The 26654-nt window shown below is 38.4% G+C and overlaps 1 protein-coding gene across 1 annotated transcript in view; it reads right to left on the bottom strand.

Annotated features, from left to right (window-relative positions):
- The window catches only part of LOC149775865 (apoptosis-inducing factor 3-like), a 94096-nt gene that overhangs the window by 59270 nt on the left and 8172 nt on the right, over positions 1 to 26654 (bottom strand). Inside the window, exon 2 of the mRNA XM_089944488.1 lies at positions 24215 to 24359. Coding sequence (XP_089800614.1) covers positions 24215 to 24341 — 127 coding nt within the window. The 5' untranslated portion in view covers positions 24342 to 24359. The remainder of the gene's footprint in view (positions 1 to 24214; positions 24360 to 26654) is intronic.

The following is a 26654-nucleotide window of genomic DNA, read 5'->3' as shown; positions in this document are numbered from 1 at the left end:
TACGCCACAAAAGAAGTCTGCTTCCCTTACATCAGTTACGGAGACATTATTGGAAGGATATCATAACAAGCCATGGAAGACAAACTGCTTATGATGCCCCTTTATCATACAGGAGTGTGTTGGATAGAGGTTTGTGATAATGCCCAAATCCTCTTGGTTGTATGGAAAAAAAGTATACACTACCTTAAGTCAAAAGATTACTTCTTCCATAAGTGGCGGTCTTTAAAGCCTGATTTCACCCATAATAGGTCAGATCAGTATCCCATTAGTAAATAAAGTTTACAATCCATTTCTTGCTAAAATATCCATTATAAATAAAACCCATATCAAGAAAATTATATGTATATATTTAACAACAGTTATCCAGTTTTAATTTAGAACATGTCAGGTATCAATAGCACAAACCTACCTGCTTGTAGCTTTAGCACCAAATGAAATATTGCAAAAGTCAGCTATGATCCTCTATTGAAATTCCTGACTCTAATCCACTATTTATATCTCCTGAAGCTACACCTTTAATTAGCACATACTAAATCTTACCTTGAATTTATATACAGTATCTGCCTTTCAGAACTAACTCTCTATCTTATTTGTACTATTTAACATGTGATTTATACACTCACAGCACTGAAATGCCACAATGATATTGTTCTACATTTTTACCTGTTGCACACTTGAGTGGACATGTGACATTAAACTCACTATTGATTCACAAATAGCTTATCAGTTGACCTTGACCTTCATATGACCTTGGTTATGACTTAGCAACACTGATATTTGGAGAACTAGGATAATTATATTTAATCAGTGTACAGTCCTGTTAGTGTTTAATGTAACTGTTAGCCTTTAATGTGTATCTTATTGCAACAAATAAAACTAGACTACCGGTAACTACCAGGTAAAATAAGGATCATTACTGCATATTTCTCAGGTTTTGTAATTACATATTCCATTTCCACTACCAAGCCCCCTATACTTACCAATACCCCCAAACAGTTACCCAGGGTTCATCATGCAAAATCTGTCTCACATTTATGACGTGTCAAGAATCCTGTTATGACTACATATATAAAGTCTCATTTGTTAATATTTGAAAATATAAATGTAATTGAACCTGTAGTTTTACATCTGATCTTTCATCCCCTAAGCAGCAGAGGGGGCGAATCCGACATTTTGTCCAATCGTTATTTTGCTTAATTAGTACTTTCTGCACTCAGCGGATCCGGTGTAGTCAGCGCTGGTAAAAAAAAAACGACGACGTCGTTGGGGGATCGTCGCGTCGTCATTTGGTTTAATTAACACCTTCTGCGCGTCGATCCCCAGCGTCGTCAGCGTCCGGTAAGCACATCGACGACCGCGTCGATGTCATCGGCTCCCTCTGCTGCTAAGTGGTTATTTACAATGATCTTACAAACAGAGTGATCACTAACTCCTCCTCCTGTAGATCAATTAGGTTGTTTGACTGATCGGTGAGTTTAAAATTAATTCTCGTTAAAAACCGATCATGGCATCGCATATAGACCGGATTAATCGGATTCTCAACGATTAAAAATCCCGGAGGGGCTGTTGGTGAAAATGAATAAAGGATATACCCCTGTTGAGCTTGATTTGATTGATTGATATCTACCTGGTAACTCCCTTCGATAACATCACACACTAGATTGATTGCTATCACCGATGCGATATTTACGTTGTATGGAGCAATATGCCTACCACCATCTCCGTTATCGTGTCTGAGGATATAAGTTGATGGACCGAGAAAATCATTAAGAGACTTTCTTAGTTCTGGCGCGTTGTATCCTGGAAACTTGAAATCGGGTAAATCGGCTTCTGTGATATTATACCCGGTTAGGAATTTTTGTTTATTATCATCGCTGCTATCGGATATTGTCTTAACGATTCGCTCATTAATATATTCCATGTCTGATATAAGTTGATTTAACACCTCAACGTGTTTTCGTGCTTTTGTTTTCCGTAGCTGTTCTAGTTGTGATTGGTAATTACGATTAATCTCGGCAAACGCACCAGTGATATCATCTAAACGAACTGTGACCTTGGCTGACAATTCAGGAGTTTTCTTATACGGAAAAAACCATTGCATGGTATTCCTGTCTTGAAATATAAACTCGCTGGGTAATAACGTGTTTCTTATAATAGACAAATCATTCAGATAACTGGGATTAATCTCATGATACGATTGCACATTTGTGTGCAAATCCGCGGGTGGATTCTTAGGCCATCCTAGTATGGTTCTTATTGAACTGTTATAAATATCAACCATATACCCCGGTGTGCTTATTTCAATCGTCGATGATAACGTCGGTTCATGAACCGTAATAGCGATTTTTGATTCCTTTCCTGTGATCGATTTTATTCTGCGTTGAAATTCTTTATTGATTTGCTCTATTTGGTATGACCCAGTTGGTATTGTAACCTCCTCCCAGTCTGGGGTCTCATCGGGTTTATTTTTCCGTGCAAAAACCAGCGAGTTATTAGGTTGTTGTCCGTTAAATGCGTCCGCTCGAATATTAGGCCAACTGTGATATACTCGCAATTTTGCCAGCGCTATTTCCTTCACTGGAACCGGCGACGGGAAGTTCACACTGAATTCGGGTTTCGTTGACGTTATTGATATCATATTTGTTTGTACCGGAGTGGTGTTCTCCGCGATCCGCTGAAGTAATTGAAACCCTTCGGGGTTCAGCGACATTATTATTATTCGTTGTCTTTAGTGTCTAATTTCAGCAACCAGGTGGTTCCGGCTTCCAGTTGAAAATCCTCGATTTTTGACATCGCGGAGCTATACAACTGGACCATTGTGGAGAATTCAACATCGGATACGAACAAATTATCAATTGACAACGAGATCAACCCGGATAATTTCGAGTATGCGTCGGATACTATTTGATGTTTTACTGTATACTCGTTGAGTTTTTTTTGAAAACACGATGATATCTTCTTAGTGATTGCGTTGGCGACTCCAGCAACTGTTGTCATCGCGGAGACAGCGATTGGAACAGCGATCGGGGCTATCGTGGTCATCGTGGTCGCCGTGGATAAAATAACACCGGCGCCAGCTACTATACCCGATACCGAGTACACGACCGCGTCGATGGCGGTTATTTTTCTGCGGTATTTTTTTATTTTTATACGGTATTGTTCGGAAAGCGTTTTCAAATTCGCGGATAATTCTTTTGCGGTATCGAATTGATATTGATGCGACGTCGGTGATACCTCTGATTCAATTTCCTTGGTGGTCATTTTTATTTTAAAAGAACTAGTGTTTTTAATTACTTAGATTCGCTACAAATTCCACATACCATGTAATGTTTGCCCCGGCTAGATTTCTATCAACGGCATAAATTGTAAACTTTTCAGTTGCGTTCTTGTCTATAATTGTTGATATTGTATTGTTAAACCCGGATGAACTCGACGATAATATATTAAACTGCATCATTGAAATCAGTGTCAATTGATAAATACCCTTAACAGTTGCGGTGATATTTACTGTATTCTGTGTAGGAGTCCAATCGAATGATCCATGCCGAATTGTGTATACTGTGTTGATGATGTTCTCATGAGGGATTTTTATTTTTTCAAATTGCTCTGCTACTCTCGGTAGCCCGTCTTTAATCGCTTCAACATCAGTTCTGATTATTCCTACTTCCTGCCAATGCGCGTCTATATTATTCTTGTTCGCTGCAACATTAGTTTTGATTGTTTCTATTTCCCGTGTATTCTCGGTCATACTTTTTTTGTTTGCTGCAACATCAAGTTTGATTGTTCCTATTTCATATGTATGCACGTCTATACCTTTTTTGTTCGCTGCAACATCAGTTTTGATTAATCCTATTCCCCGCCAATACGCGTCTACATTTTTTTTGTTCGCTTCAACATCAGTTTTGATTGTTCCTATTTCCTGTGTATGCGCGTCCACACCCTTTTTGTTCGCTTCAATATCAGTTTTGATTATTCCTATTTCCTGTGTATGCGCGTCTATATTATTTATGATCGTTGTAACATCAGTTTTGATTGTTTCTATTTTCCGTCCATGCGAGTCTACATTATTTATGATCGTTGCAACATTAGCGCCGATTATTTCTATTTCCCGTTCATGCGCGTCTACACCCTTTTTGTTTGTTGCAACATCAGTTTTGATTGTTTCTATTTCCTGTCCATACGCAGTGATATCATTTATAGTTATTGTGATTTCATCCGGCTTGGTATTTTTTTTACCAAGGAATTTATCAAAGTTGTCATCGATCCTGTTAACATTTTTTCGTAACGTGTAAAATTGGCCCGACAGCGTCGTAAACTCCAAAATAGTATTTTTTATTGTTGCAAGATTTGGTTCGAATACTATCGGGTACCCAAAAAATCTATCGATAGTTGTTTTCACATGCCCTTCGAGTTCGATTATTGATCTATTCAACCTTATACCACCGTCTCGGATTAATTCTATCATTCTCTCTATCTCCACTATATTTCGACCCGGTCTGAGTCGTCCGTCGCTGGTATACAGCGCGATAGTGTTCTCGTCGGCATCACGCTGTCGTATTAAAACATCATTCAGTGACACATTACCGGATTTCAATTTACCCTGGCGGTCTTGAAATACAACTATTTCATCTGGGTCAACACTGGTTAAGTTCAACGTATCAGCGATTTCATCCTCAATTAGTTTTTTTATGTCATCGGTGGCGGCTGTTTCCGTGGATTCTTTCAGCGCCGAAACCGATCGTCCCCAAATATCAATCATTATTATTGTAAATGTTATTCTCTAAAATCCGTTGAGCTTCTACGACCCCACTAGTGTATTCGTTTACAACCACATGAGGTGGTTTCCGCGATGATGAAATCGTCGCAAGTACGTTCAATACCTCGCGGCCACATATCGGTGGGTCACTTAATTGCTGTGTTGGCAGCGTGGAATAAAAAACCCGGGCTGAACACGCCCGGATATACCGCATGAACTCTTTCGGCGGGGCTAACCCGTATGAATCAAAATAGACGATCGCGCGCGGATCAATCGCGTACGCAACCCAATGAGTTCCCGCTCCGGAGGACCCATCGAGGTTAATTATGCCGGTTTCAATATTCCTTGGTGCCGCCGGTAATTGATCCCTCATGAAAACACCTCTGAAGTTTTTTATCGCTAACGCGTTTGCGGCGTCTATTAAATCAAAATTAGACATTGGAGTCATTGACTCAGGAGTCATTGACTCCCGAGTTAATAAACGGTTCCCGGTAGTCTTAGACCCTTTCCCGAGTACCATGAATACGGGGTTCCCGGTAGTCTTAGACCCTTTCCGGCCACGGGTCGTTTTTTTTTGTAGCCTCTCCCGGTTGCCTTCTTCAATGCCATCCCCGCCGCGGTACCAACGGCCCCCAACGCCGCCGCCTTAGCCACTGCTGGTGCGGCCGCGGCAATCAATGCCGGAATCGCAGCTAACAGCGGAAATATCCCACCGGTCTTTTCCATGTTTTTAATTGCTGCGGCTGAAAAATCTATTTGAACACCCTTTTTATTCTTCATCGCATCATTGAAATGTTTTATTTGACGCGCCGTCAACGATATCTTATGATTACCGCCCGCCATCTGCGACGGCTTCAGCGTTATTGTGGTTCCGCATTGTTTAGCCGACTTTGATCGTAATTTCTTGACTTGACCATCAGTCAACTCTACACTGACGACACTATACGACATTTTATTGTAAACGCGTTTGTGTTTTCAATTACATGTTTTCTACTGGTGCATCAATGATTCTCATTCGTCCACCAACACCTTCTAGCAGCATTGATTTATCGCTGAGAATGACAGCAACCGCTCTATAATTAACATTACCCGGGGCTATACGAGCTCGGAAGTGTATATCAACGACGGATTGTCTCGTTAAATCAAGATGTTCCAGCGAAAAATAATAAATCGGATACAGGTTTTTAAAATCAAGTTGTGATATTTGCAAACCGGTGTCGACGTTTTGATCACGACCCATATATGACAGCAATCGATGATACACACGTGCGATATGGTTGTCACCGTAATTAAGCTGTATATCCTCGGATGGTTCCTGTTGTCCGTTTATTCTCAGCGAAACATCCCTGACTCCTAATTGATCAAATATCATATGGCTGCGTTCTTGATTACCCAATCGATTCCTATTCTGTAGCGCTATGAATATATGACGCGGGGCTGAAACACCCTGTTTTGACGCCAAGTGCCATGTAAACGTATCGGCGACGTTATCCTCTTTAGCATCAGTTGTTACCGCTAGCCAACTCAACAACGATTTCCCTCCCTGTTCCATAAATGCTAACAATCGTGCTTCCGTGGTAACTGATGGAGTCAGCACCGGCATCCACAATGCCATTTTAGTTAAAATGACTTTACCGGCAGCGACGCCAGCAGCACGCCATATTGCATTGTTATCATCACCCCTTCGCGTCAGCGCGATTGTATGCTTAGCCCCATAGATAACCTTCCTGACATTTCTGCAGAATCCAAATATGTGATGGAGTGGAATCGCGCATGAAAACTTTCGGCGTGGTCCTTGCAACATTCCTACTCGTGCTGCGAATCCTAGATTGAAATCATTGTTGGTGCTTTTTATAACAGTGAAATTGTCACCTGGTTTTGCTCTGCGGTCTGGGTTAGCTGCTTCATCCTGGTCAGCTGCGGTATTTCGTGGTGTCAGCACGTTGATGTACTGAATGTGATCAGCATTATCGGCGGCGTCCTTCGCAAACATCATAGATGGGCCCGCCGATCTTGTATAATCATCCGAGTATCTCGCCAACCCAATTATCGTCGTTGCAACATCAACCTCGCGTTCTATTGATTCAATTTCTCGCCCGTCAATAAGATATCTGGCACTCTCAAATAACGCCATGATACCGTTGTTGACGAAACCAACTCGAACACGATGGTCATCTGCGTACGGTGCATTATCGGCAGCATTTGTCACGAGTTCTCCCTCAATTTCGATAAACGCTTCACACGGCAGAAAGTATTTACTGGTATCTTGGACTTGAAGTTCAATTCGCGATCGTAGGTCGGGTTGCGCTGCATAATAAGAATAATATTGATAATCACGGACAGAATCATCCCTGCGCACTGGGGCGTCCATATCAAACGCGGGATCAGCGGTACGCGCAAACATTCTATTATTTATCATGTTGATGTTTTCAATTGCGATTTTTTCGTCGTAGACCACTTCCCGCTATCGCGTTCATGAGCGCGTTGGTTGCCGCATCGGCGGATGGCGAAGTCGCCAACGACGGAGTCGTCGCCAACGACTCTAATTTTTCTTCCACGGCGTTATTTATTACTTTACTGACATTTGCAGGCATCACTGTCGTTGATGGCATTACCGGTGGTTTCTGTTTTTTTCTCCTGGATTTTACCAACGACATTAGTTTGTCTCGTGCGGCAGAAAACGCCCTTCCGGCAACATCTCCAATGGCACTAATACCCTTATCACGAATAACATCAATAGCCTTCATTCCTAATTGTTTGGCTAACGGCGCTACTTTTGGAGCCATTCTTGTAAATAACCCCGCAATGGTGCTACCGAGACCATCTCCATAGTACGCGCGGTAAATAGGCAATCGCGAGTTTACCACGTAGACGAGTACTGGTTTATCATGGTTGTAGTGTATGATCATCCTTATTAAAAACACCAGTTTTCCAATTAATCATCCACGAGTTCGTCTATGAGCGTTCGATATGTATTAATGTCTATGATACCGCCTGCAAATAACCGCTTGCAAATATCAGCAGCCTCATTGATTATTTCCGTAGAGTTATTTCCGGCTCGTTTTCCTCCAATGAATACCTCTAGCCGTGATATATCACTGAGAACACTATTAGGGCAGGTAACACTAGCGTTTTCAACTAGACCACTACCACTTGGATACCCCTCTCCGCTTGTTTTTTTAGAACCAGCTTTTTTTTGACGTTTTTCTCGGACTTCTTCTTTTTGCTGTTGTAGTATTTCTTGTTGTTGTCGTATATCATAATCATCAATTCCTTTTTTAAATTCTTTATATCCCAATTCTTTTGTATCCAAGCGATCAATCTCTTTATTCGTTTTATACAACCAATTAACCCAGTCATCTCGTTTTATATTACTGTTTTTATACTCGTCTTTTAAAAAGTTTTTTCTTGAATGATAGCTTTGAGCGGCAAAATTACCAAAAACCCTATACTCGTCGGATTTCAGTAATTGAGGTCGTTTTATTTGTGCTATAGCCCCTTCAGTGAGTTTATCTATAAAGGGGACTCCTTTTTGAGTGGAAATTTTTTGAAGTTCACCAACATCACCCTGTTCAGAATCATCAATATCAGCTAATCGTTCATACTCTCGTTGGGTTTTTATATCACTGGAAAGTTGTTTTATCCGTTGCTGTGTTTGTTCTGTCTCTGCTGCTATCTTTTCAAGTACAGGAAGAAGAGGCGCCTCTTTCCGTTCGCCCTCCTTAGGAATATCCCCGTATATTGCTCGTTCTGTTGCAGCTGTAACATCCTTAGTCGCTTTAGTTACCGGGGCAAAGAGTTGTTCGCTTCCAACAGTAAAATCGGTTTGCATTTGTTGTCGCGTTTGAAGTTTCTCTCTCACTCTGTCTCGTAACGGTATGAACTTTTTAAGCGCTGCTAGCCGCTCTCTGGCTAGCCGAGTAGTAAGTGATTCACCTACCATTATTACAATTGCGAAGCAATTTCTAATTTCTCGCCGGAGTTTTCGTCTATAATCCTTCTAATGTTTTTGATCTTGCTAGAAATCTCCCGGCGTCGTTCATAAACACGTCCGAGTTTTTTTCGTATTATTTCAACGGCAGTGAATAGTCCAATGAATGCATTTGCGTCATTGTGGTACAAGTTTTCATTGATCGTATGTTGTAATCGTTTTATAAAAAAGTACTCGCGGGCCAGGGTAAAACGCCCCCGTTTTGATTGTTCGTTAATAATTTCATAATCGGATAATATTTTTTCACTGTCGAGACCATCAGATAATTCAATTCCTTGATTTTTTAATTTTGAAATCTCAGTTAATATATTATTGATGTCTTCGATATTCATTATTCTTATAAAACATCTTATTTCTAATATCAAAAATTTTAATAAAATTTAATAAAATTATTGGGGGTCATTTTTGACCCCGTTTTTTGTATGGACAGTACAATGCTGTAAATCTCCACTCGAGTGTTGTGGCAGATTACAGGCATACATGGACAGTACAATGCCGTAAATCTCCACTCGAGTGTTGTGGCAGATTACAGGCATATACATATACTTAATTAAGGACATTCACATCTTGGAACCCCAAAGCATACATCTCCGGGAGGGAGGCCTAGGGTGACAAACGTCATCGTAGACCACCCAGAAGATATGCTTGGGGGACATCACTACATGTACTTAATTAAGGATGAAATGATTGATGGATGATGGGACGGCACAAGACAGCACAAACATAAAACGGCGGGGCGGAACTCTACGGCCAATTCAACCAATCAAAAGCAACCCAATTAAATTAACCCGGTTGCATGATTGTGAACAAAAGACAACCACACGCCCGGGTCAAGAGCGTGGGTTAGTTTTGATTAGTTGAATTGGCTTTCGAAAGCCCCAGGCTTATAACGAGTCATCTTGTATATAAAGTGACTAATACAGCGGCGTCAGTCACAAGGTGTGTGTTAATTTGAATTCCCTTGAATTGTTAAACCCTTAAATACTTATTAATGGTGTTTCACGGCATTTAAATGAAACCAAATATTTGAATAAAACATTAAAAAAAAGAATACAGCTGTTAGATAATAGCGTGTATTTCATTAGTTTTCATCGTAAAATGATTAATTAATCGCAACATTAATTGGACTTCAAGGGACATAACTCTTGTCATGCGACGCTATCACAAAACGAGTTATCTCCCTTTGATGTTATATATGAAAATCGAATTCTATGACCCGTCTTTTTTGAGATCGCTGTTTGATATATTCGTTCTGCAACAAATTGTATTGAGGCGATACAAATATCAAAATATTTTCCTGCCTCATTCATGGAGTGAAATATTTTTTCCTCGTAAGTTGTTGTATCAAATGACTTTACGGGTTTTGCTTTCTTTGAGTATTTACCAGTTTGGCCTTTTTTACTATTTTCACTCTGAGAGATGGCTTGCAGATTACACAGTCTGTTATTTTGATAATTAGAATCAATGTGATCAATAACGAGACTATCTTTGATCAATCCGTGGAAACATTCATAGATGATTCTGTGACGGAGATATTTTTTCCCTCCAGCAGTAAACATTAAATACCCGTGATTGTTTTTCCATCCAACCGGCTTCTTCAGTCTGCGGTTTCTAACAATACCGTCGCGAGATGCCTCGTAATTGACGAGCAGGGGGTGCGGCTGAAATTCTTGGTCCATTTGTATAATAATACTACTTGTCTAATTTATTATTTGGTTTAATTATGAATCTTTCAACGTAGTCTTGGGGGGTTTTGATGACGGAGTCAGCGGTGGGGTCAATGACGGCGTTTTTAATTCGTTTGTCATAATAGCGTTTTAGTTCCCTGTATCGCTTTCCGCCACAATTAATACACAACTGGGATTTTCCTCTTACACCGACGTGGCAAACCAAGCACGGTAGGGGGCCAAGAGAACCATTACGAACGCTTTGTAAATGATATCCGCAGAATTCACCTCTACATGATTTATTGCACGGGGTTGTCGACCCAATCATCAACCATTTGCAGTGATTCATTATACTATATTCTTTCATTTAAATACTTGTTTTAATTATATGGATGAGTTCGAGAGATTAGCAGCAATTAAGCCCCGGAAAAATATTAAGTTCAATCTCGATAGAGTCCTCAAGGACACACCAAAAGCGTTAATAAACGATAGAACCCTGTTAAATAAAATACGCGATTGTATCAATGAATTCAAACGTGATGGTGCATCTCATAGTTGGTCAACATTTCGAATTGATGGCGTTGTTGATGCTACCATGAACGACAACCGCGCAGCAACGATAATATCACAACTTGACAGTAAAAGATATTTCTTCAGAGTAAAATTCATTGTCCGGGTGAAATCAGGCGATTGGATCATACGTGATAAATTTGAACCAGTTCTCAGCGACAAGAAAACAGTCATTGTCAGCCGCGACTCCAAGCCGGGGTTGTTAACCGGAATTGACAGACCATACTATGAACGAGCGTATCCTGAAACATCAGTTGTTTATGGAATATACCCGTTAAATAAGAAACCTGATATCGGAAAACTGAAACCGATGAAACAGTCAACGGGGATAAATTGTGTAGCAGAACGAATAATAGAACATTTTACAAATGCATGTCGAGGAAACAAATTGACTGATTTACGACGTAGCAAAATCAACCAGTGGGAACTAACCGTAAAAGAGCGTGGAGCGACCATCAGCGACATAGCGAGATTAGAAACGTCGTTGAGATTTCCAATAACCGTTACAACGATAACCGGTGAAGTATTATACGAATCAAAGTACAAATCAAATGGGGCCCCAATCAAAATTATTGATCATAACGAACACGCATGGACGCCCGCGATCACAATATTTCCACGGGATAGAACAGTAAAGTATATCCCGGGGGAATTTTTAGGAGAGGACGGTTTTCTCGCGGAGAGGAAACTATTTGATGCTATTGCTTGCTTGTGTAAAAATGACCCTGTATCAGTGTGGTTACTTCGCAGCGCTGAAAACGACATGGATACCTTTGATCAGTTTGTAAGACCAAACGGCGAATTATATCGCACTGAAGCATTTCACAACAGGATGAAAAAAACCGCCATGGAATTTGAAGAGCATGATGAACAACTGCTAACAAATTGTTTTACGATTCCATCGGTTGTAGCTCATGTTGCAGCAAGGAAAAATGCGTGGAGACCAACGCGCAAGGAATTTCTACCGGATGTACAATCCAGTTGTTTGGAATACTATCACGGTGGACTATGGAACACTGAATACAACCGCGACGCTATGATCTCGGTTGATATGGTTGCCTGTTATCCAGCGAGTTTTCTCGGGTATGGATCCGCCGCTGAGTATTTCAAACGATTTGGACACCCCAGACATGAAATGACTCGTGTTGCTATTAATGGACCACTGCCTGATTTTGATTTAACCGGATTCGCTCGCATAGTATCATTTGAGTTCGCGGCAGGACTTCATCGCTGTTGTTATATTTGGATCGGTAGACACATGGCTGAAAAGAAGTGGTTGCCAATAGCGCTGCTACGGTATATGATTGATTGTAGCATGCTAGTTTCGTTGATTGTCAGTGACGCGATTATATCATACCGGGCGCAGACTGAAGTCTGGTTACCAGAACCGGAGCGTCTAGATAGCATAATTGACGAGTCCAGAAAAAACATTGATGCCGACGAGGAATATATCATCGAATGGTCCAGGAGGATATTTAACCAACGAAACAGAGAGGCAAAAGATCTCGGTAGAAGAATAATTGGTAAGTTTACACAAGGTGGAAAAAACTGCGATTACAAACGATATTGCTCACGGCTGATTATAGATGACGCAGAATATGATTTCGTAATCAAGGACGCAGTGGCAAAAAATAGATACGTGAACTGCAAAACAGCTTTCTTGTCCAATGGAACAAGGTTGGGTACAGTTGTTACCTACAGGGACGGAGACAGCCCGGCGTATCCACATTTGAGGGCGTCTATGCTGGGTTATGCCGCTATCAATTTATTCTCGATGATAAATAGATTTCCCGATACCGCGGTTAGAGTAGCCGTTGATTCATTTTATGTTGACGTAGCGTATAAGGAAAACGTAGCCGAGTTTACTAGTCCGGACGAGAGTTGGGGTACATGGAGAATTAAAAATGAAATACGACGCGATTATTCCCCGTCAGCAGATGTCACCGTTGAGAACAACTACTTACGCGGTGATAAATTGTCAGAATGGTCTAATGCACCATCGTGTTCTGATCCAATTTGTAGACACAAGACGGTTTATTTAAGCGGCTGTGGCGGGTCAGGAAAGACGACTCGGGCAATTGAATTATTTCGAACGCGGGCAAGTATAATCGTGCTTACACCGACCCATAGACTAGCGCGAGAGATAAAACAACGAAATGTTGACGCCGTTACTTATCACAGCTTTTTTCGATACAGCGGCGGTGAGTGGACTCCTGATCGAATGGGTGAAAAATTTATTCCCGACATTATCATCTGGGATGAGATATGTACTGTTTCGTTAGATACTTTACAAATGTTTCTTGAGTGGTTGCTGCGCGTGAATACAGCGGTAATCATGTGTGGGGACCATGGCCAACCACCACCATTTGTCGGCGAGGGTCCACATGAGTGGTTGAGCGGGTTCGTAGACTATTATGAAGAAACCGATACTGATTACCGAGCACTTGATGAACAACTGCGCGAGGTTAAAAAACTAATCAGATTACAGCCGGATAGAGTTCAGTGTGAAATAAACCGCGAGGTGATTCCGGAAACGCCGTTGAATGAATTCTGGGAAACATGGAGACCAAACGATTTGATTGTAGCGAGTAGAAGATAGTCAGAGACACACTTCAGCGGAAGTTGTTTACGTTGCATAAGGAAAAGTTTCCAACGCGTCCAGTGCCGTTATGTTATAGACCCGCGGACACACGGCGGCAGAACATTGAAGTTGAAATTCCAGCCCCGACAGCGTCGGGGACAAAAAAACAAATTCTCGTGCTGAATGATATTGTGCTCGTTGATATCAGCGTCGTCGAGGACGCGCTACGTGCTGATAAATCCCCGTGGACGCTAGGATACGCAACAACAATACATTCCTCGCAGGGACTAACCATCACGGACACAATTGTTTGGATAGTTGATAATCGCATCGAATGGTCGAATCTAGTCTATCTTGCAGTGTCCAGAGTACGAAGGATAAATCAGCTTCGAAGAATTGTTATTGACGAAGCCACCGACGAAGCCGGCGACAAAGTCACCATCGATGCAAGCGTCATTGATAGAAAACTCTCGGGTTACCGCCAACAGGATAAAAAAAAACAGCGGCGTTTTGATATTGATGCCGAATTAATAATCTCGCTACGACAACAACAGAATAATCACTGCGCGAGTTGCAATTGTATAATGAGTTGGCGTTATTCGGATAAAGACACTCGCCAATTTACCGTGGATAGGATCGATAACAGTCTCGGTCATGTTAAAAACAATGTGAGGTTGACCTGTCTTGAGTGCAATAGGCGCAACGGCGCTAGTTAAGACCACGTGGGGGCAATTGAGTATCGTTAGGTATCACTTGTAGTTGCTCGCGTGTAAATCCGCGCTGAGGAGCAGTTGAATCCAGTCTATAGATCGGTGGTCTACCAGTTGATCGTGTTATCGTTGATATGTTATGTGTGGTAACACTCCAAATAGGATCAGTAGCTCTTTTTTTACCGCCTTCAAGCTCTCCTGGTTCATACAGATATCTGACAGTGACATCGCCGAGAATCGGCTTGGAAACGCTATCTATTTTTGATCTTCCGGGTATATACTCGTATTTAATCGCGTCGCTGGGCTTCATGTTGATTGCTCGGGTAATCTCGTTATTTAACGCTGCAATTACACCTGGCAACCTTTTAACCCATTCACGAGATCGTTTTTCTTGGATGAATTCCTTCGCGTATTGATATCCAAATAACCGTTCAGCGAGAGTCCGATTGAATCGTTCAACAATTGCCTGATCACGATGTAGCGCAGTATGACCTCGTCGTATCGCGACGCTATGATGTTTCAGCGTTGATAAAACAGCGCCGCGAAATTCATTGCCAGGATCAACTTGTAATAGATTTGGCCAGCGCAGAGGACCCCTTCGGTAAATCCGCTACTTCAGTTGCTGACTTTGTTTTTAACGGCTCCGCTTGTTTGTATCGACTCGCAACATCAACTACGGTTAGCGCGTATTTGTAACCGTTGTCATGCGGCAGAAATAGTATATCAGCCTGATGAACTTCATTAGGTACGCTGACATCAAAGCGCGAAAAGTTGATTTGTTTAGGCGGTGGTAGATAAATTTGCCATATAGCCTGTTTGGATAACCAATTAGCCGCAGTGGTCTTTGTTACCTTTGCAGCGCTTGCGAGTTTACCAATTGCGGCCTTCCCCTTCCAGTATCCTCTCGGAGAATAATAGATGGAATCCATCGTTTTTCTTGGATGATTGTTATTAATTACCAGCGCCAATCATTAATTTACCTTTCATAGCCGATTTTACCAACCATGAGGCCAATTTTTCTTTCACGGATTTATCAGGAATAGCATTTAGCGCGTGAATTAATTTTACATCCGCGATATGACGCTGTTGCAGATCGCTACTTTTGTAAGCAACATCATGAGCATGACACGCCTTATCGATAGCGTTTATTGGATACTCACCGGGTCGCGGCTGATTTTGATCATCGAGTCTAATATCTAATCGTGTTCCGGGGCCACAGTAGCTATATCCTGGGAGGTGTTTTTCTCCTGGATACTTTGCCCACGGTGTTCCGGGGAGTTTTGATAACTTGGCTGCAATATCACCTCCTCGCTTTTTTTTAAAGCATCCCCGGGTCTAATAGAAATAAATCTAAATTTCTTTGTACCGCATTGTACACACTTACCAGTAAGTGCCGATCTGTTATTTCTTGTTGTAACGGTTGTCATATCATTTGTGCCAGTACGCACTCTACACTTCACACAATATAGATCCATAATTTATGTATAGAGATATGAATATAATTGATTTTTCGGCGACTAAAACAAGAGAACCAGTTAAGCATGTTGCAGCGTTACCAAACTCGATCCGGATGATTATCATCGGACCATCTGGATCCGGCAAGACGCAATTGTTACTCAATTTAATAATGAGATGGATGAAGTGGGATAAGTTGTATTTGGTTGCTCCTAGCGTAGATGATCAACGATGCTACGAGGTGTTGAAAGATTTCAACGAGAATGCATCAGCGATCGCTAAAAAAAATGTTATTGAGTTTATTACAGATATCAATGATGCACCAGGTATCGATGATATTGATGGCGACGTTAACAATCTAGTCGTGTACGATGATGTTATGTTAGACAATCAAAAAAACCCAGCTAGAATATTTTCCAGAGGCAGGCATAAAAACACTGACGTGATATATGTCACTCAACGATACACTCAGATTCCAAAAGTAATCAGAGACAACTGTAATATTCTAGCTGTATTCAACGGCGTTGATACACACACGCTACGAAATATTTGGCAGACATGGTGCGGCGGTGACATGGACTTTAATGGTTTTCGAAACTTTTTTAGTCATGCTCAGTCGACCCCACATGGATTTGTAACGATAAATTTACATGATCCTCGGACACGATATCGTATCGGACTTGACCAAATATTCGGTTAGTTGTAAATAATTTTCATTGTAAATAGCCCCTTAGCAGCAGGGGGGGCGATGACATCGACGCGGTCGTCGATGTGCTTACCGGACGCTGACGACGCTGGGGATCGGGTCGCAGAAGGTATTAATTAAACCAAATGACGTCCGGACGATCCCCTCGACGACGACGTCATTTTTTTTTTACCAGCGCTGACTACACCGGATCCGCTGAGTGCAGAAAGTACTAATTAAGCAAAATAACGATTGGACAAAATGTCGGATTCGCCCCCTCTGCTGCTCCCTACCAGGCTTAGGAGATAAGGATGCCCCTCCCCCATATCCAGATGGTTACTTACCACAAAGACAACATAATTTTTAGTAAAAATTTTCATGAATTTGCACCTCAGGTGATTTGGAAGATGTGGTAATGAAAGAAAAATTGATGGATTGCCAGGTAGAAGATTTTGGGATAATTCCCTATCTTTTTATGTATAGTAAGTATGCATGTAGTAATAGCGTGGGAATCTCAGCTAATTTAAATTTTTAAGGTTTGACCCAGGAGCCAGGTCACTGTGGTTAGGAAACACACCAATGGAGAAAATATCAGTAAAAAATATAAATTCATATTTACTATCCTTCAATACTCCATGGGCATATGTTTGCCTCACCCAAGTATGAATTCACCATTCCATTGTCTGAAAATGTATCATGGTTTCAAAGATATTACCCAAGGCAAAATCCTGAATGATCACGGGAAACATCCTACTGGCTAATATCGTTCTTGCATGTATTTTTTTCCTGGGACAGATATATACTCACATCAATATGCTTGATCACATACATGTATATTGTAAAGGGTGGGAGATTTCAAGTAACGATCCTCTTGTATTTAAACCCTCATCAGCCGTGTCCCCTGGGGCTTGCTGAAAAATTCCACAAGTGTTGGCACAATATACACCTGCATTATCAACACTGATCCATATATCACATTTCTAGCCTAATGGTGTAGGCAACTCTTCATGACATGTATGGTCTGCATTGAACATTATTCCTGCATTTCTCTGAAAGTGTATAGCTCATTCATTTTAGGCCTGACTTGGTGTTTTTAAAACAAATCTCCATCTTTATTGAATAAAGGAATATGTGCCCTAGTAATGGGCTTCTATTGGAATCTAGTGTACTGACTGATGACAGATAATGTTGGGTACTCATGCAAGAGAAATATCTACAATGATCTGTAAATATATAGCAGTAAACAACCCTTCACTGATATCAACGAAATAGAACACAAAACTGAACTCAGTGTAGATTTATTCAGCTAAGTGCAGATGCACTAGGCACCTGACAGTACTGGTGCAAGGTACAAATCATATACTATATCATATACTATATACTGTAGTTTTTCTAATTAACGTACTGAGGCAGTGTAATTTCCAATGTGTATGTGTGTGTGTGTGTGTGTGTGTGTGTACAAATCATATACCATATACCATAGTTTTTCTAATAAACGTACTGAGGCAGTGTAATTTCCAATGTGTGTGTGTGTGTACAAATCATATACTATGTACCATAGTTTTTCTAATAAATAACTGGGGCAGCACAATTTCCAATGTGTGTGTGTGTGTACAAATCATGTACCATATACAATAGTTTTTCTAATAAATAACTGGGGCAGCACAATTTCCAACTGTGTGTGTGTGTACAAATCATATACCATATACAATAGTTTTTCTAATAAATAACTGGGGCAGTACAATTTCCAATGTGTGTGTGTGTGTGTACAAATCATATACCATATACAATAGTTTTTCTAATAAATAACTGGGGCAGCACAATTTCCAACTGTGTGTGTGTGTACAAATCATATACTATATACAATAGTTTTCTAATAAATGTACTGGGGACAGTGCAATTTCCAAAGTGTTTGTGTGTGTAGAAATCATATATTATATACAGTAGTTTTTCTAATAAACAAACTGGGGCAGAACAATTTCCAACTCCATGTGTGTGTGTGTGTGTGTGTGTGTTAAATACCATACTGCATTTTCTAACAGTCTTTGGAGTACTCATGTGCTATTTGAATTATTTGGACAAACCATAACGGTTATATATGGATCCATAAGCCTCAATAAGATAGGAATTCTTTTTTTTGTGGAAAAAAACGGGAAGCATTTGTAAGAAGTTGTGTGGGGGGGCTTCCAATAGAATAACTACAGCAATTATTTTGATATTTAAATGTGTGTACAGTTTCAAGCAAGAGGATTAAATGGGTGGTTGGAGCCATTTTGGGCCAACTAATCTAAGTACATGTAATGGTGGTATAATAATAAGTACATGTAATCTAAGTACATGTAATGGTGGTACATTAATAAGTGAAGATCAGTGTTGTCTGTCAGATCTGTTGAGCTATAGTCAGCAGGTCAGCTGTCATCCAAATCTGGAGTGCAAATAATTGCTTGCATTAGAAATAGTTGAAAAAATGCTTGCCAAGGGGTGCAGAGGGTTCAAGATTGATGCAACATAGGGCCAAAATTAGTGGAAAACATGCAAACCCACACTCAGTGTACAACCTTAATTGGTATATAATTTCTTACCATTTGTTTCCCCAGCTTTAACTGTACTTAATGTAGTGTATTGATTCCCAAGCTTCAGTGGAATACAGTGTAATGTTTCCTCAGCTTTAAGTGTACTTAATAGTTCATTGCTTACCTAGCTTCAGTGGAATACAGTGTAATGTTTCCAATGATTCAATGGAATACATTGTAATGTTTCCCTAAATTTAAGGGTACTTAATACAGTACATTGTTTCCTTAGCATCAGTGAAATTTAATACACTGTAATGTTTCCCTAGCTTTAAGGGTACTTAATACAGTGCATTGTTTCCTTAGCTTCAATGGAATTTAATATACTGTAATGTTTCCCTAGCTTTAAGAGTACTTAATACAGTGTACTGTTTCCTTAGCATCAATGAAATTTAGTACACTGTAATGTTTCCCTAGCTTTAAGGGTAGTTAATACAGTGTATTTTTAGCATGCAAATGATTTTGACAAGTATGATTTCCAAAAAGTGTTTCTTTATAACAAAATTCAATAAGACTGCACTTTTCACAAGTTAGATTTTTCTCTAAATTTCTTATACTAATGAAGATGTTAACAAATTAGAATTGTTAACATTTTCATTTTGTTTATACATGTACCACATTATAAGTATATAGATGCAGTATAACAATACTGGTCACAATCCTGACAACCCAATACATGTATGATGAATGGCTGACAGGTTCCTTCTTGATGTATATTGTAATTACCATCATCAATTAATGACGAGGTCATGCACAATAATATTATAACTGATTTCAAGGCTCTTAGCTGGAATAAAAAAAAATAATAAGCATGTACAAATACATGTAGGCAGATGCACTGAACCATGTTTGTATCTTAAGGTTAAAAAAAAATATGCAGGAACATATAACCAGTTTATATTCAGTTTTAAAGCATCAATAGAAAAGAAACAAAGAACTGTGTTTGGAAAGCATGCATGTCCAACTTAAAAAATGTTGTAAGTAGATTGTTCTAGGGAATGAAAGAGACTACCAGTAAGTCAAAAGAATTAAAATGAAAAAAACAAGACAAATGAACTATTACTATAATAGCATAAAAGTCTAAACAGATATATATATATATATATATATATATATATATATATATATATATATATATATATATATATATATATATATATATATATATATATAGACACACACACACACATACAGTCATGATTGTTTATTACATTCTTGGATACAATATTTCCTCTGTTATAATGTTTGAATTTTGATTTAATTTCCCAGCCAAATTTCCTAATTAATATGTCTTCCAATGGCTTTATTTTAGTGTACCTTTATTACAGCATTCAACTGGTAACAGCGTTTGATTTGCGTGGTCTGCCTGAGAAAATTAGCTTAATTATAATGTTTTTCTACATTGACAAGTATATAAACATTCTGAAAAATAAACGAGTTTCAATCTGAATACAACATTTATTGCTTATAATGTTCCTAAATCCCAGCACCTTCCGAAAGGATATAAATAATCTTTACTGTATATACAGACATGAATACTAAATTTAATATGTTTATGTGCTTAATCAGCTAACAAACCTTTCTGTCAAGAAAAGCTAAACAAATGTTAAAAAAATTAAAAACTGTGCATAACACTGAACAAGAGTCCCTTGATGGAACTACAACTATACTGTCTGGAAAAAATTTCAGAAATTCATTTCTTCTTCTTAACTTTGAGTGCTGAAACTATCTCTAATAATCTTGACCAATAACATTTTCAAACATTAGCCACCATTGCAGCTATACTGGATTTAGGACAACCCATACACCATTAGAAGACTTTTGGTCTGTCCTGACCTGACCTGTCACATTTATGCATGTATGAGTCTAATCTCTAATCAAAAGTGAATCATAAAATGCCCTCAAGAGTGGAAAGAAGGTTAATCAATTGGATGCAACATCATTAATATGTATGCTCTTGTGTGTGTGTGTGTGTGTGTATATATATATATATATATATATATATATATATATATATATATATATATATATATATATATTCAATGTAACCTTGCTATAACCTGATGGTTGGGGTCCATGTAAATTGACTGTGTTATATACTGTACTGTGTTATAACCAAGTCAATTAGCTGAAGAAATAATGCATGTACTTAAAAATGGCTGGGGGTGGGGATCGGGGGTAATAAAAGCAGGTGCAAAAATATGTGCTTTTTGATTAAATGATGACAAAACTAGTCTGAAATACACTTGTATATAGACAGCTCACATTTGCGTAGTACAATCCATAATGCATTAAGTGCTGAACATGTATATGAAAAATCCATGAATATGAGTATAGATCACATGTTATAAAATTCATGTATCAGTCATATCTCATTAGAAAACAAAAATAACACATATAAAAAATGGTAGTCCTATGTCAACAAATATGTCTCACTAAACAATTCACTATGATATTCACTGCCCCCAGTAGAACGTGGCTAAAGTTGTTTACATGCTGCATGTACATTTACTTAAACTGGCCTAGGTTTTGGTCAGCAGGAGACAGCTATCATCTTCCTGATGTTTACTCAGGGAATGAGGCTACTCACAGGGAAATGAAAACATGTGAACTAATGTCAAGTTTAACAAATATCTTTGCGAGATGCCCCACTTCAGTTAAAATGAAGGCCAGATATGTATGGTTTCAAAAGATGGGAAATTTCATTTGTGTTTTATGCTGCCATAAGTAGCAATCAATAGCCTAAACTTTTTCCTGCAAAAAGGAAACTTTCCCTTTCGAAAATGCAACAATTCATCTGACTCCACTGCTTTTATTTAAGTTTGGTGCTGACTTCCTTTAATGAAATGTACTTTGTATTTATTGAAGACTCTAGTTTGATGAAGGGTGCATGTGTTATTGAAGTCACTGCTAAAGGCCAACATTGGAGGACCAAACAAATGCCTGTTTGTTATTGCAGTGACAACATAAAATGATTGTTTAACATTGACTAAAACTTTTTTTTTCATAAGCTTTATATTGATACAGAACAATCGCTGCTTCAAAGGTGATTAGTGTTCTTTGAAGTTTCAGCAGACTATTTTTTCTAGGTACATTTAAAAAAAAAAAGAATAAGCTGTCACTTGACAGCTGATTCTGTTCCTGCCTTCAGAGGTTGGTCAACTGTAGCTAGTCTGGTAGAATGACTATTTGAGTGTATCACATAGCATACAGTACTCTGACAAGATGTCAGCTTAAGGTATAACAGTACCAACTGTACAACCCCAGGTGGGTGGAGCTTAAGGTGTAGGGAACATTGTATTCTGAAATAAACTATGACACTTGCTGTGATTGGTGCATTATGTAAGAGTTGTACTTTCTGTCAGGCTTAAAAAAAGTTAAGCCTCTGGGCAACATGTGAAATTATGTTAATTCATATCTAGATCATTGTTATGTGTTTAGGCTTGAATAAACAGTAACACAGAAAGAGTGAAAACAACAAGCTTTTTAAAATTTAACAAATAATTTATTTTCCTGGAATTATTCTGTAAACATGAAAAAAGAAGAACTTACAGTTTCAAGAATCAAATCCAAAACTAATCTAAGAATAATCCACAAATTAAATTGCAAAAGTCCTAATAACAAATGTTCTCATAATTTCAAGTTTGAATCCTGATGGAAAATCCAAGATGGATGACAATGATGTATGCTGTAGTCAGTACTGTGCTTATCTACAGTTCCTTGTAGAAATACAAATAATGACACTCCATTGTTGGAAATCAAAATTAAATTTGTAAGCATTGTCTTTTTCAAAATTTCTGTGTGAGCACTCCTCAAAATATTTCCAGAGAAAAGAAAATCCTTTTAAAATCCAACAGATCTGAAGAAAATTATAACTCAAAATCTGGCTACAACAAAATAACTTGACATCAGTGTGAAAAGCCCAAAACTGAGAAATCTCTCTTTAAGCATCTCTATTAAAACTAACAAATGCGTAGTAATGAAAAAACCAGAATTGCGAAATTGAAAGGGGGGGGGTCACATGATCGTGTTTGTGTCACATACACCAAAAATGACCCTCACGAAAACCAATCATTTTAAAATAAAAAAGAAATTGTTTACAAAGGTTGCTACAAATTCTGAAACATGGTCAAGATTTAGATCAACACCTGGTGTTTACGAAAGAATGATTCAGGTCAACTAATTTTCTGGAAAAATATCATCTCCAGTGAATAAATTTACATTATAATAGCATATAATAGATTAAAAAAATTTAAACTGACAAACAATTAAATTAAAATAAATATGAATTAAATCAGATATATGTAACAATCATATTTTGTATTTTTTATGATTTTTTAAAAATGTGGTATACATGGCAAAAATGTGTCTGTTGTGACTAGATAACCCTTACCCCTGTCTAGTTAGAGCAGAGTTATCTCTTATAATGCAATGGAGTACCTGGTTCTGTCCTTGTCAAACTGACAATCTAACATTGTTCCCTATGACAGTGTGTGACATGCATGCTGAGGTAGGATAGAAAGTATATTTATTTCACAAAACATTAGCATTGAGGTACATGTATATGGAAAAACAATAGGTACTGTGACACCTTAAGTGGATTATGATATAACAATGCACTGTTAAGAGGATTTGTCAAAATGAACAAAGAATTTGCTTACGTATCCAAGTTTGCAGTTTCCTTTCATGATGCCTTTGAATTTCTCCACTCCAAACCCAAGTTTAAACAGCCAACAATGTTATCCCAAAAAAATCACCAGATTGTGTATTCGTGCCAATATGGAGAAAAAAAAATCACAATTTGCAACAATGGTGAAACCCAGCGTGATCCCTGACTAAACATTTTACACATTATTTTCATATTTTTAAGAAAGAAATATTTATTGTGTATGAGAAAAATACATTTATATGACATTTCAAGAGCCATACCATGGCTGTCTTATATTAAAATTCATATGCGGTCTCTTCCCCAAACTTATAATAAACATTTTAAATATCATTTTTCTTACTTTTAATAAGAAAAAAATATTTTTTAATGTATGAGAAAAATGCGTGTATATGAAATTTTGGAAGCCACACTGCATGCAACTCTGTTATATCTGAATTCGTTTTATAACAGGATCACTGTGTGTGTGTGTGTGTGTGTGTGTGTTGGATATGGATTAGTTTTAACTATTCAACTGATATATGATCTACTTTCTTATGTGAAAATAAAGGAGCATTACCTACCTTTCTTGTTGACACTTGTTAGAACTCTGTACAAATGAGGATGTGTTGACTGTGAACTGAAAAGTCGGCTGGAAGGTTTAGCCAAAATTAAACCAATTACAGCTGATCGCAGGGAAGGTAATATCATCTGGACTTGTTCACATATCTGAAAAGAGAGCAATCTGGAAAGAAGTTCAACAACAATGACAAATTAATATACCAGAGGTCTCAGACTTAAAACCGATACAAGTCATGACAGTAGTGCAGCCTGATTAAAGTGATCTATTATTTTGACCTTGTATTACAATCTCAACATGGGTCAAAACAATCTGAGAAATAGTTATAATGATGTGTGCTGATGTGCATTTGGCATTCTTGACTACATACAAGACCAGTAATCATTATACCATACACAGACCAGTAATCATTATACCATACACAGAAAATGCATACCATATATACTCACTTATAAGTCAAGTCAAACTGCAAACAACAAAGATCCTGATCTGCCATAGCATAATGCACCTGCAGACCAGAGTGTATGTTTGTTCGACTGATTACACCTGACAAACTGCATAGACCCTGATCTGCTGACACATTATGTGATGGCAGATCTGGGTATGTGCAGTTTGCAGTTGAACTTTACTTTCAAGTGATTAAATAAGGTAGACAATGAATAAGATCAATAATGAACACCATACATGCAAACTACATACATCATTACACAGTTTTTTTAAGGGCACAAGGTCCTTTCGAATATTTCATTAAAAGATTAAACAATCAGATCACTTTTGTCAAATTCATCTATATAAAATTCAACAGCCAGATCACTTTGGTTGACACTATGTATACCAAATTAAACAGCCAGTGAGATCACTTTGGTGTACTTTATGTACAGCAAATTAAATAGTAAGATCACTGATCTACTTTATTTATAGCAACTGAAATAGCCAGATCGCATTGTTCAAATTATCCATAGCAGATAAAACAGCCAGTCATCACCTTCGTTGAATTCATCTATAGCAGATTAAACAACCAATCCACCAATTTGGTCAACTTCACCATAGCAGATAATCATAAGGCTAGCCTATCATTTACAAAAGGTCACAAAGTATTTCCTCTAAAATTCAATTTTTAACCAAAGAGATTTTAAATTAAGGAACACAGTGCATCTTCACTAGTCAAGGTTCTGATATGTTAACCTATCTAACTGTATCAGTGTAATTAAGTGTACACTGGATAATGAAGGCTAATTGGATCCATGGCTAATGAAGATGAATAGATGTGACTAGAGATGAGCTCATTTTTTTTCTTATTCTTTACTTAAAAAAAGATCACGGCAATACATCAGTACTTGTCAACGAGAAAAAACATTTTTCTTAATACATGTACATACTTTTCAGCTATCTTCTTTTTTAAAATTTCTTTGATAGTAGTTTGTGGTTTTGTGGGTTTAATGCTATGTTTTATCACATGAAAGGCTATAAATGGTGACCAGTATATTTGGTGGCAGAATATAACCCAAGAAGACCCTGGGAAAAACCAATGACTCACAGGAAGCTACTCGCAAGCTCTCTTGCATAACCATGTTGGCCCCAATTTAGTAAACACAAGCAGTGTTATGCAAGGGTTCTTTGATGACATCACACCAACCCGTGTCATGGAATTTTGTGACCAAGGGGATAATACTTTATCAGGTAAATTTAAACTCATGCTAACCATTGATGCCTGGAGCCAGAATTTTCAGATACTTATGTGACCCAGGTGTGTGTTTGTCTTGAGTGAATGCACGAGTGAGTGATCGATCAGTGCACTAAGCGCATGAAAGGGATTATAACACTGAGCGTCTGGCACCTAATAAAAGGCTTAGCCACCCATCCTATCAGTTTGGGATGAATGAGATCTTACTCATTTTGTATAGGCCTAAGGTGGCAATCACAATTTGAGAGAATTGAAACATTTGAATATTTAGGGTCTTTGTGTCTGGTAGGTTATCATTTATGTGTTAGCGTGTTGATTATTGAAATACTGGTGTGCGGGTTATGTATCATATTAGTTTTGTTGTTTTAGTATTGTATATTTAAGTATTTTAATGTTCTGTTTTGTTGTAGGTTTTTTCTTTTATCTCTTATGTTTTCCTGATGGATAATAAACCCTACAACCTGCGAGTGTTGTATTTGCTTACTTTTATGCAACACATGGCTCACATTTAAAACTACTACTCTTCCAGTTGCACAAAAGACCACTGTGTCACTGTAATTTCTGGCCGTTAATACAAAAAATATAAAAAAAATTCCAGTCCTCATGCACAAACCACTCAATAGTTCTTTATGGGCAGGCATCCTGTACATAGAGGTATCTACTATGGTAGATTCAGATTTGTTTTTTTGGAATCTACATTACCATCATTACTCAGTTACCTGTCCAGTACTTAGAAATGGATCTGTCAAAAGAATGAAAA

Source organism: Sinohyriopsis cumingii, chromosome 19, assembly GCF_028554795.1.
Source record: "Sinohyriopsis cumingii isolate HCF-2022 chromosome 19, ASM2855479v2, whole genome shotgun sequence".
Taxonomy (NCBI): Eukaryota; Metazoa; Mollusca; class Bivalvia; order Unionida; family Unionidae; genus Sinohyriopsis; species Sinohyriopsis cumingii.
Note: the sequence above shows the minus strand (reverse complement) of the source record. Positions and strands in the feature narration are given on the sequence as shown.